A 17,938-nucleotide genomic window follows, 5' to 3' on the forward strand; every position below is an offset into this window, starting at 1 on the left:
TTGTGTGGGTTCATTAAGATCTTTAGTACAGCGTTTTCAGTTTCGTCAGTGGAAGAATATATAGAATATTGCAAAGTATATTGCATCATGCATCATGAATTATTTAAAATTATTTCTTATTGTTTTGCAAATGATATGCACAAAACTGCAACGTTGTTGGTGGTAACTAAAATATTCTATAAAGTAAAAAAATTGAGAATAATTATGACATTTAAGGCTTGGTTATAGTTTTCTTAGCCTTTCATTGTTATTGTATAAAGTAATTTAAACTTTTAATGAAAACTGTTGTCAGGATATTGGTCAGGATAAATGATTTTTATACATCAGTAAACTGATTAATGTTTGCCACGTAACAGCAATAGTTTTATTCATGCTGAGAAAATTTATATGTATTCATTGTTATTCTCGATTATTATTTTTTGTGATCTTATCTTGATTTCACAACTTTTGTAAAGATAATAAAATTTAGTCATTGATTAACTAACTTCATAATAAGACGAAAGCATAGTGTTTAAAAACTTTTAAGCAGATAAAATTTCTTTAAACAGAATTGTTTGTTCTTATATTTGAGCCAAAGTACACATATATTTAATGTGTTTAAATGTCAAAAGTAAATCAATATATTAAGAGCAGCTTTTAAATTTATTCCTGCTGAAATAACATGAAAGCTACAACAAAATATATAGATTGTCCCATGTTTTCTTGAAGAAGATTTTATTAAATAATCTTCTTTATTCTTGAACAAATGACACAATCTTGCCACGTTGTCTACAATAGTCATTATTTTACAAACAAAATAATGTTCTTGTTCTGATACATTGACTGTATTAGCAGCTAGTTGTCTTAATCAATTTACAACGTGAGCAAATAAATAGACAAATGGATACCTGAACATTTTTTTGACAATTATTTGGTTTTTATTTTGGATTCGATGTTAGACTTGAAATTCTTTTTGCTATAGGTTTTAAACTTTAAAGTACAATTAAGCATATGATAATAGTATGCTTGTACACGTATCAATTTTATGCTACGGATGGATTGTTATCTTTCAAAATAAAATATAAAAGTATTGCTATTGCTAACGTGTATATATTTGACTAAGAACGTAGTTGAATCAGCTATCAGATAAAACGTTCTGACTAAAATTCAGAGCTTCTTTACCTTTATTTTCATTTTCCATCCAGAATCAGTTAATATCAAACTTGTGTTAATAGAATCAGTCAAACTTACCTAAAGTTATAGTGAACTAAAAAACCGCTAATATTTGTCGTTTAATTTCATTAAAGAAGAATATGCAATAATATTTGGTAAATATTATTGAATAAGTAATCTTTACATCAATTTTAAAATAAATATATGCCACGTAAAAGTAATAGATTCTTCTACATGCTGTGCGAACGCATATTTGTTTAAGATTGTCATGCAAGATTATTATCTTGTATTACTGACTCCGTGTCACATATTTTTTGAAAACATTTTTTTAAACAAAGATCATTCATCTCTTAGCATTATTATAGTAATGAACCTGATTGACAGTCTTTAGCTATTCAAGTTAAAAAACGATAATATAGCAAAATTGATTGTAATTTATCAATATGGAAATTTTAATTTAAAATCGTTTATCATTGTTGTGCAAATAACACCATTTGCCACGTTGATCATGACAATTGATGTATTACGACTAATAAGATTACGAAAGAGCTGCAAATTTTGAATCAAGTCTGATTCATAATGTTATGATAAATTTTGCTATTGAATTTGTCTGAACGCAACCTTAGTAAAATTATAAATGTTATTGGTAGTTTGTGTCAATCTACTAAAATAACAAAGACCATTGTTCTTTTTCAGCACCAACTTCTTTGTTAAAAGTAGAACTAAGAGTAATGTTTGCCACGTATAAAACATTGCGATCTTTGTCTTAAAACCGATATAAAGTGCAAAAGTTCCTTTAGTAGGTTGTTCGATATTTTTCCACAAAAATTTGTCTCAAGCTGGTAATCATAGAAAAACTGTATATATTATAAACTCGTCTCTGGCAACAATTAAACCTATTTCAACTTCTTAAAGTGATTCTTTTTAATGCTGTGCATTGAACGTAAATTTGCTTCACTTAGAATAACAAGTCATTTTAACGGAACATTCTGCATATGAATTCCATGTTATGTTTGAACAAATGGCTATTGCTTTTAGAGAGGAATGCTTACTCTTACATGACATGAAGTCTTATAGTAGTTATAATTATAAGGACATACATAATTCAGTAGTTCGTGTTAATATACCAAAATAACCAAGACCATTGTTCTTTTCAGCACTAACTTCTTTGTTAAAGTAGAACTAAGAGTAATGTTTGCCACGTATAAAACATTGCGATCTTTGTCTTAAAACCGATATAAAGTGCAAAAGTTTCTTTAGTAGGTAGTTCGATATTTTTTCACAAAAATTTTCTCTAGGTAGTATTGTTAGAAGAGACTATATATTTTATGAATTCGTCTCTGGCATCAATTAAACCAATTTCAACTTCTTGAAGTGATTCTTTTTATTGTGCACTGAACATAAAATGGCTTCAGTGGAATAATCTAAGTCATTTTAACAGAATATTCTGCATGCTGATATTTATTGTGTTTTTAATTCTTATGCAAAATTGTTATTTTGCTTTATTTGATCTTTATCTAACAGCCGTTTTGAAAGACCATTCATGTCTTCAATCATTCATTACAAATAGCAATCACCTTATATGGATTCCCCGTATTGTTAAAAAAATGCTTATTGCTTTGATAAAGGAGTGTTTAATCTTACATCACATGAAGTCTTCCAACAGTCACTAATGTAAGGTCATTCATAATTCAGGACTTACCAAACGCGTTTCGTATTTTTTTCGCTAAGTTATAAGAAGAGAGGATTGCAAAAATATTTTCAGAATATCTTTTATTGCTAAATAATATTCTATAAAAAATCTTTGCTATTTTAGTCAATTAATATTTGCCACGTAATAATGATAGAATCTTCTGCATGCTGCGGCATGAATGAATCATATGAATTATATTTCACAACATTCTCCAATGATGATCTGCATTTTTTTCTAAATTAGAGGAAAAAGGATCTGTCTTCACTAAAAAAAACTAAAAGAACAAAATTATTTCTAACACATTACTAATTATTGCACAAACTACACAAACTTGCCACGTTGTCAATAACTGCAACAGTATTACAAATAACCATTACAAAAAATAACTGTAATGCATTATTGACTTGTCTATGTTTGCTAGGAAACGGTGATAGTCATATAAGTTTTGCAAACTGTCTTAATATTTGACACATTTAGTCAGTAGATGATTAATTTATAAGTCATGCAAATAAGATACGCAAATCATGAGGTTCAATGTTACACCAAAAGTGTATTTTATTAATGACTATTTACATTATAAATTTCTTCACCTCCCATATTCAAGAAAGTCTAGTTTTGAAAACACTGATTTACTAAAGAGTAAGAGAACATAGACAATACCTCTCGATTCTTTAAATTTGAAGCAGCGTTTTACTATTGACAAATTGTAAACCCACAGATTCAACGGGGTTCATTGGCTTATCTAGCAAAATACAATTGGTCGTGCAGTGTGACGTAATCAGAGAGACGTAATCAGTGTGACCTAACCCATGATTGCGTGGGGGGAGGCAATGAGATTTGTGTTACAAAACTGTCAACTACAAAGAGACTTGAGGTATTTTAATTTGTAAATGAATTTAAACAGGACAGACTTGAGCATTTTCTTTGTATTGAAATTATATTACACCAGAAAATAAAGTTGTTCACGCTTTACAAATTGCTCAGAGCATATTGCCAAATTATCGTGTTTTGCTAAATCATGAATTTCATTATTGCCATTTAAAAACTTTTCACGCACTTGGATCGTAAGAGTACAACATTGATGTCTTGTATATCATACAAAGAAATATTTTATATAGTCACTTATAGACTCATATTAACTATAGTTAATATTTTTTAATTTTGCTCTGTGGATAGGATGTTCTCCTCTAAGAAAGGAATCAAAATACGTCTTCGATTTAAGATGACAACCTTAAAAAGTTAGCTCTGTTAAGTGTTATTTAAGTTATCACTAAATCTATTAATTTAAACACATCATGTACGTATAAAGTATGAAACACAGTTGTCTTCTTTTATGAATAGCTAATCTACTGCAGAATGTTGTTTTAAAACTTAGACATGAAACTTTAGTTTACTTACAACAGTATCATTTCTCCGTATCATATACTCCGCCTATAGTGAAAGAAGTAATTGTACTGTAAATTTTGTTACATTTGCCTCTTGAAATACTGTTGAGTTTAGAATACCGTAAAAAACAATCGATATGTGTTTTCAGCTTCGCTTGTATTTGAATCAGGTCATCATAAAACGGAAGTCGTTTCATCATCAGAGAACGATCGTATGCGTACGTCTATGTCGGCGTCACAGAGCAGATATCTAACAGAAGGCTCACTCACTAAAATCGTTGCGTATTTTTTCATTACGCATGCGTGACGGCCTAGCAAGATACTTCCACAAAATCAATATGGAACATTATTGAACGAAAATGTTATTTTACTATAAATTTACGTTTAAAGGTAAAGCAAACGCTTGCCGAAATTTTTACAAAGAGTTATCATCTTGGGAAGGAGATAAGGTTCCAAGCTTTTTTATTGCAAAATGATATATTTGTAAAAAAAACTCTATTTTCTAATGCAATCTTGCGGAAGGAGTGTCTTCTTTAGAATTTGCTTTAGAAAAGTGGGGGACACAAACATCAAAGTTTCCGACTCGAGTGAACCTTCTGTTAAGATATCTATACTGTGGTCGGCGTCTTGTTATAAGTAAGTCATATCATGTCTCATCATACGTGTCATTAGTAACACTCACGTGAGATTCCATTCAGGCAAGAAAAATTTTGGTGCTTTCAAAGACTTCGTGTCATTCATGCATGGTTTTTGTAATCTTGTGACAGTATAGAGTGTTTGCATGTGACGTCAAAGCGGCCATTTTGGGGGACTACATCAAAGTAACGATCCTCAACACAGAATGAAATTAACATAAATTCTTTCCATTATATGCGATTTTCCCCCAGAATGGCGAGTGATGAAGACACTCTATAGGAAAATCTAAATATAAAACTCGGCCATACCTTCGGGCTTTGCATAATAACCTGTGTTATTACTAATTTATTATAGAAAACGTTATTTTAATGTCAAGCATGCAAGTTGATTTTTATCAACAATTATGCCCGCTTGAAGTTTATCGTTTAAAATTGTTTGGAAAAACAACTTTATCGCTAATAACATAAGAGTAAGAATAGCCTAGCACAAAACACCCTTACACGAAAGAATGGACTAAATCATTTAAGTTCTTGAATTTGAATTTTCCTAAAAAACACACTAAAACTTTGGAAACCTTGCGGGATTATTCAAGAATGCCAGTAAAATGTGAAGATGCTTGAATTGGATAACCGTTTGCGTTGTTATGGCAACCATGTCTTATTTTCTTTTACACATTTATTGTCTAGTTTTAAAAGAATTGACCGCATCTTTTGGTCAGTTCGATGAATTTTTCTTATTTTCAAGGAAGATCATGTTTAACGTTGAAGGAATTTTATAAATAATTTTTTAAATATTTATGAAATTCTGATACATGAAAACTTATTTGTAGATTTCGTTCTTTTTTGCGTATGTTAGAATTTTTGATGTAATGAACACCCACACAAACTTTTAACAAAATTTACCGAAGGAAAAATGAAAAAAATCTTCATTAAAGTTAGCGCAGCCAGCGTTTATGACTGTTGTAAAAAGCTGTTAACGCTAAAATAGCTCTTGCAAGAAATCATGTTTCCTCAAAAGATGCAACATGTGAAGCTACATTCTTACATACTAATAAGTTAGCATATTATTTACATATAAGTCTTAATAATGTAGGTCTTTGAACTGAACCTAAGATGAACAACACTGAGTGAGAAAATGCATGGTCTTAAAGTTATTTTAGAATTGCTTTTTTTGAAATGAATTAATCTTGTGACGGAGGAACTTCTTTAATAACAATACGTGAAACAGACCTAAATCCATTCTGTACATCTGCGTTACCATAAGCAGCCCAATTACCGACCCAGAAACCAACTTGCACTTTTCCTTTATGGATTTTGTTACAATATCCTTCAATGGGACGATGTTGATCGATATTTTGGGACATTCCATTTTCCATATGAAAAGCTCCATCAATACAGGAGCAGAATTTTTACATTCTACTCCCTTAAATGTAAAATACAAACGTTTGCAACATTTACTGAATCGATATGTGACAACTGTAGAATTAGAGTGACAAATGTTAAATTATATTTTCAACTGTGAAACTAGAGTTCCAATTGTGGAACTTTAGTGACAACTTTAGAACTATAGTGACAACTGTTGAACTATAGCGACAACTGTATAGAACTTGAATGATAATGGTAGAACTAGAGTGATAAAACTATACACACTTATAGGGCAGAAACTTCTATCTTCAGATCTATTTTTTGTCGATGGCAACTGTTTTTTCTAGTTAAAATTCTTGAGAAACGTCATATCATAAAAGAGAAGAAATCTCCCTATGTGCTATGAGAGGAGGATGTTTTAATATTTATATGGAGAATCCATTTCCCTCCTGGCACTTCGATGGCAACAATAGTATAAGGACTCAAGATTCAACATCAGATCACTCTTGATTAAGACACCAGACTGGAGTGGCTACTTACAACTTTTACACAGGTGTCGGTGTTGGAGTATTTTTTGTATTCCCTTCATTCGCGATAAATTACAGATTTTGGTTTAAGTTTGGCTAAGAAAGGAGAGTTGCTTCCATATATAAACAAGATAAACAATTCTGCAATTTTTCTTTTCTAAATTGAGGCCTTTGTTTCGAAGCTTTGCGATGGTATGAAATTGTTTTTGTTTACTGTCATTTTGCAATGAAATACTTCAGTTTTTGTTCGGTTTTATGATGAAGTCACTGCCCGTTCACAATATTTTATTACTATCACGCACCAGCGTGGCACACTTACTGTAACAAGGGGGTTGAGGCAGAACTTTTCAATTTGCTGACAAGGGGGCTGGAGCAACACATTCCATTTTGCTGTCAAGAGGACTGGGGCAGCACAGCCCATTTTCCTGACAAGAGGACTGGGGCAGCATATACCATTTTTCTGACAAGGGGACTGGGGCAGCATACCCCATTTTGCTGACAAGGAAACTGGGGCAGCATATCCCATTTTTTCGACAAGAGGATTGGGGCAGCACATTTCATTTTGCAGACAAGAGGACTGGGGTAGCATATCCCATTTTGCTGACAAGGGGATTGGGGCAACATATCCCATTTTGCTGACTAGAGGAAATGTGGCAGCACATCCCTTGGATTAGTAGACTCTAGTTTTTTTACCATAAATTATATTAATTCTTTCTTTAACTACTTAAATAAATTACAAATATGCAATGAAGGACAAAGCATGAAAGAATTAGTTTTCCAACCAACAAAAATTTTTTTTTTCCAATTTAATAAAATTTGTTTAAATGCAGTTCAAGTACATTAGAAAAAAAATACGTTTCTTGCGCAAGCTTTACTGATGTAAAATGCCTTCTTCGTGCAAAACGTTGGCTTTTTGCTTTCCAAGTTTTTTATAATAGAAGATTAAAAACGACAGAATTTTTCGTTTAACATTTCTTTTCTGCCGTAAATTGAAAGTTGGGATGAATGAACATTTTTCTATTTACCACATATTCTTTTATTCATTCATTATACAGCTTGGCTCTTTTGATTAAAAATGTACACAGTTTTATCCAGCTGAAATTGTTTCTGCTATGGAGTATCTGCACTCACTAGGAATTATACACAGGTATTTATAATTGATCATGTTTTGTTTGAAATTTTGAACAGAGACTTCGCCAAGGGTATTTGCCATGATAAATAACGACCAAAAACTTGGTAGCTTTGATACTGAAGTTTTGCATTAAAAAATCATATTTGCGGATAGTATTCTAATTTATTATACTCTGTTTTTTCAAAGCAGCGAGTCTGGGACGAGATTGTGATTCCTCCTGTACGTGGTCAATAAACATCACGTATATCTCATTTTCATTGAAATCATTGCTATGTGCCTGTTTCTGTAATGTTATGGCGTTTGTAGTTCGATAAACTTATAAATTATTTGTAATATTTTCACTGTGTTGTCATATGTTGAATTGATGAGGAGCCTCACATGGGCAATTTTAATTTCAGAAATCTCCTTTGTACCTCCATCGTTTGGGATTTCTATTGTTATTATTTCTTGGTGATCGTAATAGCATTGTATTTGTTCACATTCTCCATAACTTTTAATACAAAAATAGAACGAAAACTTAAGTTTTTGTTGAAGTAGATAACGCTATGCATTTTGCAGATTTGGTGGTTGATTCAACTCACATTTACAACAGTTTTTAGTGTTTCTTATTTGCATGAGTTGGCTATAGGAAGGCCTAGTGTCAATTATTGGCAGTATATGGCAAATACGATATTCAAAGCAGGAATCCTACGTGATAGCTACGTGATTCGCCAGCATTTTTAAATTAGCAAACTTTAGTTCTAATTAAATTAGAAATTATTTCAGGGCTTGTTGTTTTCTCTTCAGAGACCTGAAAACAGAAAACATTTTGCTCGGTGATGACATGCATATCAAAATCACAGACTTTGGAACCGCGAAGATTCTCGACAAACCAGATCAAACCGGAAAAGGTTGGTAGACAATAGCCTGCGTGCAGGCGATATACAAAGAAACATAAAGTGTGAAGTGGTTTTCACAGTTTGAAAATCTTATGTTCCTAGTTTTAGAAAGGCGATCTTTCTTGTTATTATCTCTCTCATTACAAAAAATATCCTTCTTATTTTTTGAAATTTCCGTTTACTTGTGAGATCAAACAACTGTAGTTGCTTGTGTTGGTCATTGTCATTTTTTTATGTGATTTTCTACAAAATGCAGATAAAAGGAATTTAATGAACGTTACTGTAAACGTAAAAAATACTTAACAGGAATACAAAGCTTTGCGAAGTTGGAAAAGTCTTTGAAATATGTGCGAAAAACATGCACAACACCCAACTAGGATTGAATATTAAGTCGTATTACATAAGCACAATGTGTGCCGGAAAGTGTAATTCTAGGAAGTGATTTCTTGTCAGTAAAGACCTGCGATCAGGTTTTTGATTTGTCTTTAGAAGGACGAAATTCTTTGGTTGGGACAGCTCAATATGTTTCACCCGAACTTTTAACTGATAAAAAGCGTGCAAAGGTACAGTGCACTGCTGTATTGCTATGTTTTTTATCCGTAGCTTATTCTTACGAGTACGCAAAGAATCTCCCCTTCAGTTTCACCCAGCACGGGAGTCAATATGTCGTCATGTTCTTTGATTAAGAAAACATCAACAGTTTTGCACATTGTTTCTAAGAAACATGAATACTTTTGATGTGATCTTTAAAATAGATATCAAAACTCAAAGCAAAATCGAGTAAAAATTGTTTGTTTTAACTTTGGTTTTTGCTACATTATTATTTTCATTGTACGTATATACATTTTACATGAATAAAATGAGTTTTTTCTTAAAAAGCTCGGATCTTTGGGCTCTTGGATGTATCATATATCAACTGTTATCGGGATTACCGCCGTTTAGAGCAGGGTAATAAATCCGCCAATTTGATATTATAAAATAGTACGGTTTCTCAATCCTCTCTAATTCACCAATTACTTCCGGTTATGCTTCAGAAATGAATATCAGATATTCCAAAAGATTATAAAGTTGGAGTATGAATTTCCAAATGGTTTTCCCGAATGTCCAAAATCACTCGTTAAACAACTTTTGGTAAGTGATTAACTTTACTTTCTCATTACGAATTTTTGTGTGTACTTATGTTGTAGCTACAATCGTCAACCATGCAGTTGCAAAAACTCAGCGACGAGAGCAGGAATAGTTTACTGCATAGTGACTTTTACATTCAAACCGGATGGTTTGTTTCCACTTAAAAAGATCAAAAACGCAATATTTATCGGAAACTTTAAAGCAAATTCAAACTGAAATTACTGGCGATATAGGCAAAAACAAACAGTTGGATCAATTAAAATAGTATTCTGTTTTAATGCATTAAGAATGCATTGACATGTACTTTTTTTATACTATGCACAGACAAATTAAATTTTTGATATTATTTGCTATGCGACTGGCAAATTTAATTTACGAAAATGATTGCAATTTGAATTTCTTTTGGTAAAAAGGACATAGGGTGTGACTTTAAACGTATTAAAAGCGTGGTTAATGAAATTTTGTTATCTTTTGAATTAACGTTTTTCTATGTTCAACTGTAACTTTTTAATAGTGACGATATTTCAAACAATGACAAACATTTACGTACCAGCATCATCTTTGTATTGTTCAAATTAGCAGGCATTCCTCTTCTCGCCGCAATATATATAGTGGCAGCGGTTACTCTAGTCTATATTATTCAGCTATGAATTTAGTTACTGTAGTTAGCATTGTTGGGCAAATGAAAAAAAGCTTCTGTGTCTTTAAAAAGTATATTTTACTCTCTCCCGCTCTTAGGATTGCCTCTTTGTAAACTTTATTCCCACTTCCATTTTTAATACATTAAGTATACTTATGATTATGGACGTAGATATTGGATCCAACGCAAAGACTTGGTTGTGATGAGATGGGCGGCTACGAAACATTAAAAGAACATTTGTTTTATGAAGAAATCAAGTGGGAGAGTCTACCCCAAGATACACCACCTCGTCTTTTCCCTTATCTGCCTGCAATCAGCGTTGATGAACCAGGTTTCTGGGGGATAGCCAGGTACACAGTTGATATTTATGTGTCATAATCATACGTTGAAGTCATTTTCATGTTGGTATCGGATTCAATTGTTATGTATTGTAATGACCAAATGGTTTCGTTGCAACGCGATGTCCATACAGTTTTGTTTCTTTATGAAATGCTTAACCAAAACTTACTGCAAAGTTTGAATTTATAAATAGGAAATAATTTTTTTTTTGAATTAATTTAGATCGACTCTTTTACTTCAACGGATAGTGATATTGATGTTGGAATATTAGAGAACCTTGGCATAGTGGAAGAGGAAGCCACAAAGCTTCACTTGGTTAGTGATGGCGACTTTACGTTGCATAAACAAGAGCGCCTTGAATAACTAAAAACCCAAGAGAAAGACTCTTTATGGTAGGAATTAGCTATGTGTTGGAGAACAAAACTAACACATTGTTGTATTTGCGATTGTTTTGATTGGATATATAGCTCTGCATTGGAGCACTTATGTATGTAAGTTTTCATTGGCTATAGCTTGCATTGAAATAGTGGAAAATGTTTTTATTGGCTCTTATCCTGCATACATTGAAGTACTTGCGAATGTTTTGATTGTCTGTTAACCAGCATTATAGAATGTGTGTCAACAAAGTGCAATATCCGTTTAATCATAGCGTAACGGCTACTTTCTGGGTTGAGAAATGACGGATTTTGTTATTGTAGTCCATGTGTTCCATGCAACTAAGACAAACGATAGTATTTAATGTCAACTATAGTTGTTAGTCAATGTTTTGTAATAACTCTTCAGATAAATTAGACGATGTAGTGGCAAAATTGAATTCAGTTTGTTGCAAGTTCAAAAATTAACGATATAAACGTTTTGAAGGGCTTTTATGAGATAGTAAACTATTAGTGAATTATACTCCTTTTGGTAATTATAATTAAGCTCTTACTGACGAACTTTTACTTTGTTAAACCTCAAAACTTTGTAAACAGTAGATCCATCCATCTTAATTCGGGTTTTAAATTACCATCAGTAGAGGCTTAACACCACATTTGGGTAGCCTTAGTAAAAATAATTAAACCCCCAGTTTTGCAAGTGCTACTTCCAAATTTCTTATTTTCATACAGATTACTGTGCAAATGTTTCTTCTTCTTATAAATATGGACCTCTCACAGGTTAGGTTTCCCCAGCCTTCTCCCAGTCTTAGCCCTTTTTAATCCCGTCATGCTTTAAACTATCGTGAACATTGCTGGGCTTTTGGAATATCTTTTCTGCAGTAAATTTATCCCTAAAAGAGAAATTCAACTTTGTTTACATGGAATTAATCAGTTTAAATTTCTGAAAACTTTCAGGGCAAGTTTTGTGGGAATAATTTGATTCTTAAGACTGGACTTATTGACAAAAGAAAGGTAATTAAAATTTGAAAGGAACAATTCATTACTGCATTTTAAACTCAGGTACCTTCACGGAGATGCCTGGGCGGGTGGGAGGGGTAAAGAACGATAATTTGTTGATGAACTTCTAGCAACATCAGCCAATCCCTTTTGAAAATATCATTTAAGAATCTATTTCAATTAGGGACTGTTTGCTCGAAGAAGACAATTGTTACTAAATGAGGGACCACATTTGTACTACGTTGATCCACAAGAAATGGTTTTAAAAGGCCAGATACCATGGCTGTTGATTTTTCTAGTTAATATATGGAGAAATGTCAAGTTAAAATTGAGACCTTATGTGGTATAATATATAGTGCCTTCCTTCATTAGGAGTTATCTGATGTTGAAACTGTTTACATGGCAAGGGATCTGATATTAAAACGATCACAATGTTTAATCTATTTTTTTGTGTTTTGTTATGTTTTATTTAGGACGAAAGATTTATAGGTTGAGGCAAAGAACTTTCGCATATTTTTTGTGCATACAGTGAGTGTAGTAGTTATCATCTTTAAAATTGCATCTCTGTTGTTCACATTGGATATTTTCCGCCTTATAGCCTAACAGAACTTATTATTTGGAAGATCCAGAGGGAAATGCAGATGGCTGGGTTAATAAAATCAACGAAGTTCATCAAATGTACTTTAAAAAACACGATGAGGTTGGAAATAAGAGATGAAGACACAAGGGGCACCTCGATGAATTCAAATCTTTGATCAACTATGATCAATAATTCATCAGTGGTAAAATTACATCTTTTCTATCTACCACTTAAAAAACTTGAAAACAGTAGTTAATATCTGGTTAGAAAAGTATCGTGAAGAAACCTTTACTCGAAGTTTTTATAACGTAGGGTGTAGATTATATTAATTTTTTGACTGCAAATAGTAGGAAAGTGCTGCTCTTTATAGAGTGGATAGATGTTTTTTAGATGAACGAGTCTGAAATTTGTGGAAGATTACATGAAGTAATGCACAAAAACAACTCGTGCAGTCTTGTATAAAGTAAGATAATGAGGAAAACTTTATGTCATTCAGTATATTTTATAATTCTCAGTTTGTATAGTATGCTATTCCTATCCTTTATTTAGTTTTATTTTCTTTTAATTTGTATTGTGTTTTCTACAACAATAATTACGTTCATAAAATGCCTACGCAACAGTAAATAAAATTAAAAGAACGCCACTATGTTGTTACTTCGTTTATGTTCTATATTTTTTCCTTTAATAAAGATTTTCTTTCCTTAGGAAGCTTAAGCACGTCAATAGCATTTGTTTAGTCAATGACTTTCCACGTCGTGATAACGTAATACGAAAATATGTTTCTTTGCCAGTCCACAAGAATACATTCACTTTGTTTACCATTTCTTCCGTTGTCCATGGGAATTTGCCCCTCCCCTCTCCTCCCACAGTAAAATTTCCCTCCCTGGGCCAAATTCTCTAGGAAATATGGCCCTCTCTTCAAAAATATGACCCATATGAAAACTTTAAATTTTATCTCAAAAATTGTGCAACGTTTACCAAAACCAAACTCACAGGTGATCTAAGATAATAAAAGCTATGTACATTTATACATTAAATAGCATTAATAATCATAAATAATCATAATAGATAGCATAAATAGTCAAACCATTAAGAATGACTATCGCACTTTAGCAATGACATCATGTATTGGCAAACATGGTAACGTTGGTTTTCGCTGTAGTATATAGTTTAGATGAGGTTAATTCTGTGCCTCGTTCGTTTTTACAATTGTTTGCAGTTTTAAGGCAACATTGTTTCTGAATTATTTCTACTGCTAGCTAAATTTCCCCTTTTCTTGAACTATGTATTAGGTTTGTCTAAAAATTTTTTAAAAATAAACATTTTGACGGTTTTGAAGTCTATTTTTCGAGTCTCTGGTGAATCTGGTAAGCTGTTGTTTGGTGTTATGTTGCCACATGTGTGAGCATATGGCTTTGCCAAAAATGTTGTCTATTGAAATGAATAGGTTTGTCTTCTTGCCAGTAAAAAAAATCTTGAATATTCAAATGCTCTTTTTTTAATTTAGCTCTGATTTCTTTGTGTAAAACACAACAACATGAAATGATGGATGATGCATTATTACGCAGCAACAAACATTACTATTTATTTATTTAAAATGATTAAAACTGTTTGTTGATTTTTGTCAGCCATGATTGTGTATTAATTAAAGAAAATGCCAGTAATCGAGAGCAATGCCTGAGAGTAATTTGCTAAATTACGCTCAGGAGTATGTTAAAGAGGAAAATTCTTAAGAAAAAAACCAAATTTATTGATCAAATAGACCAGTAACGCAATCTTGATATAAAAGGATCGTAACGACAGTAATAAAGGCTGTTAACGCTATATCTGCTCATGCAAGAAATCATCTTTGTTCAAAATTTTCTATATATGAACGTACATTATCACATACTAATAAATTAACATAACATTTACATAAGTCTGAATTACATAGGTCATCAAACTGAGCCCAAGATTTGAAAAACGATCATAAATTATCATGAATTATTTCAGTACTGCTTTTTCTGAAAGTGAATTAATCTTGTGGAGGAGAAACTTCTTTAATAACAATACGAGAAACTGAGTTCCATCCACTGTCTGCATTTGCATTACCAAAACCAGCACAATTACCAACCCAGAAACCAACTTGTACTTTTCCTTTATGGATTTTGTTGCAATATCCTTCAATATGACGATGTCGATGGATATTTTCTGATTTTACACCTTGTATATAAAAAACTCCATCAATAGGAAGAGGATTTTTACATTCCACTCCATTAAATGTAAAATACCAACGTTTGCAACAAGTATTGCAAAAAGCGATACGTAAGTTACCACCATAGAAAACTTGAAGAGATGTGTTTTCAAATTTTTTTGTGAAAATGCAGTTCTAAAGTAAAGTTAGAGTTTACAGCAAAATTATGAATTTTTAAGTTTTCAACTGATATTTGACATTTATTCTTGACTATGAAAAATTCATATATATTAATTAATCTGACCTGTATCAATCCATGATCTTTAATGTCTCTCCTTTTCCAAGCACATTGTTTCCAGTTCAAATTAAATATTTCACTTTTCATAGAAACACCAGGACTACCACGATCACCTTTTTCACCTTTAGATCCTACATCTCCTTTGTGTCCATCTCGTCCTGCTGCTCCTGGTGCTCCAGGGATTCCAGGGATTCCAGGGATGCCAGAAGGTGAACAACATGACAAACACTGACCCTTGTAAAGATGGAGAAGGTGCTTTTGAGAGTAAAAGATTTATAAATCACCACTTTCATTTGTTTGTAAAGATAATGCCTACAGCCATCATAATCAACCTCTTTCGTTTATCTTACACGACATTTCTTATGATAAATACGTTGAAACCCCGTTAATTTTGATACAAACAAATATAATATGCAGTAAATCAATTAGCTGTACTTGGAATTTAGGCTACCAACAAAGCATAAGCATACTTGTTTCTTTCGAATCAAAATTTGTGTTGTTCAACTTTGGCAAAAATAAGTTGAAATCGCAAATCCTTCAAATTCCTAAGTATCAAGAATATATGCGGAGTAAACTTAAAAGCAAAACATTACAAAAACTAAAGTGATAACTTTTTACTTCAAACCTTCTTTTTATTCTTCTTTAAAGTGGCAATACTTTTTGATATGGATAAAATTAATACCATCCATGGAAGTATATTCATTTTTACTGTTCGTCAACTTTTTCTTAACATAAAGTTTGTTAACTTGTAGTTGGTGTCCAATGCTGAATGCTGAATTAAAAGCTGCCCTTCATTATATGCTACTTCAATGGCAATCTATGCACTTCCGCTTCAGCACGAAAAGCTTATTTACAATACATCATTGTTTTGCAAAAAACGTAAATTGCTGTTAAACATATTAAGCTTGGTTTTATTAGTCTTTAATTGTTATTGTAAAACGTAATCAAACACCATGCAAAATGTTGTCAGGATATGTTAGATGTTTTAGTCATATTAAAGATAATGCTACATCAATAGATTGAGTTAGTGTTCGCCACGTAACAGCAATAGTTTTGTTCACACCAGGGGCGGATCTAAAGTAAGTCAAATCCGTCGCGCGACTGATGTTTGAAATTCAAAAATTACCTATTCATATTAATTAAAAATTCATTAATTATTCTTACTTTATTATCTCATTGACTTCGTGATAAAAGTCCAGCTTTATTTGTTATTGAAAACTAATGACTAATCCAATGAATATCTCGTTGGTAACCAGATCAGTTGAATTTTAATTGACCTGGAATAACCGACTGATAAGCGGGGTGGCTTGACTGGTTCGACTGATAAAGGAGTCTATGAGCGCCAAAAACGCTTATTTCATTGGTCAATAGCCAGATCAGTGGACGATCTGGAATAATCTCGACCGATAAGCGGGGCGGCCGGACCTATAAGGGAGTCCACTTGCTATCGTGTAATTGGTTCGTTTAAATTTTTGTCTTACTGTGATTGGTTTGACCGATTTCGACTGATAGCCAACTGAACTAACATAGTCAAGCTCACTGTCTGAATTGAATATTTGATCGTTTCATAGTAATTTTTTAAAGCATGATAGAAACTAAATTACAATCACATGGAATTTATGGAAATCTTTTAAAAATTCATATATTGACATGAATGCTGCTTTCCAAACTGGGAATTTTTTCAAGAGGGCGAAAAATTTATGGATGAATTGTAAATGCTTGGCAAAGACGATCTCGCGAGCGACATTTCAGTCATTGATGTTCAAAAGCAAGCCAACATTGTTTTGAGTTTTATCAGCAGAAATTTACATCCAAAATCGTAAGTAAAGGACAAGTGAAGTGTATGCATGAATGTAATATATCAAAGTCAATTTATGCGAGTGTGTGATGCGATTTATGTTAATATGGCGTATGGTAAGCAGATTGATGCTTCTAAAATTGTTTTTGCCGAAGGACTTTTAGCTAAGATTTCTTTGGTGCTTGGGGAATCGTGACCGTTATATGGCAGCGAAATCCTACATTCCTGCAAATATATTTCAATGGACAAAAAATCTGTAGCCATAAGGCGCCATACTATTATTTACTTTATCATAAACAAATGTTTGGGGCTTTTCAGTTAATGATCATTGATCATTCAATCATTGGACAGTTATACTACATATTGTTTAAGATTTGAGAAAACTAACATTGATTAGATGAGAAGCTGTTTACTATAACCTGTGATTTTGAGTCTTCTGATTCATGAAGCTTTTTATTTTGACAATTTGACTGGAATGGTATTAAACCTGAGTATTTCACATACATGAAATGTTGTCCCATGTCACATATTGTCCCCTTTTCTAACTGAACACCTCATGTAGAGATGTAAAGGTGTGTTAATCTACAGCTCATACCAGATTGTTTGCCATAAATTCCAAAGGGCTATTGATGTATGAAAAGCATTTTCTATAAAGTAAAAATGTCTTCCTATGTATGCAGATAAACCTTGAAATTTGGCAAAACAGCAAAGTATTTTTCATGATCACTAGGTAATTTTTCAGATGATCATTATAATTTCTAAACTAAATTATTTCAGATTTACATTTAAACGAGCTTTGATCATATGAAAAAATATTTATCATAACCAGTAAGCATGACACA

General features: G+C 32.2%; 1 protein-coding gene and 1 pseudogene across 1 annotated transcript; one reads left to right on the top strand and one right to left on the bottom strand.

The window, feature by feature from the left end:
- The first annotated feature begins 6,172 nt into the window (after positions 1-6,172).
- Positions 6,173-12,524, top strand: LOC124449269 (annotated as a pseudogene).
- A 2,035-nt stretch (positions 12,525-14,559) lies between these two features.
- Positions 14,560-15,620, bottom strand: LOC124449270 (collagen triple helix repeat-containing protein 1-like). The gene is made up of 3 exons (XM_047000207.1): positions 15,615-15,620; positions 15,305-15,532; positions 14,560-15,195 (listed from the first exon to the last, which is right to left on the bottom strand). The coding sequence occupies exons 1-3, from the start codon at positions 15,618-15,620 to the stop codon at positions 14,842-14,844; spliced, it is 588 nt and encodes a 195-aa protein (XP_046856163.1). The 3' UTR covers positions 14,560-14,841.
- Positions 15,621-17,938: the final 2,318 nt, after the last annotated feature.

Source organism: Xenia sp. Carnegie-2017, unplaced genomic scaffold (assembly GCF_021976095.1).
Source record: "Xenia sp. Carnegie-2017 unplaced genomic scaffold, XeniaSp_v1 HiC_scaffold_23, whole genome shotgun sequence".
Classification (NCBI taxonomy): domain Eukaryota; kingdom Metazoa; phylum Cnidaria; class Anthozoa; order Malacalcyonacea; family Xeniidae; genus Xenia; species Xenia sp. Carnegie-2017.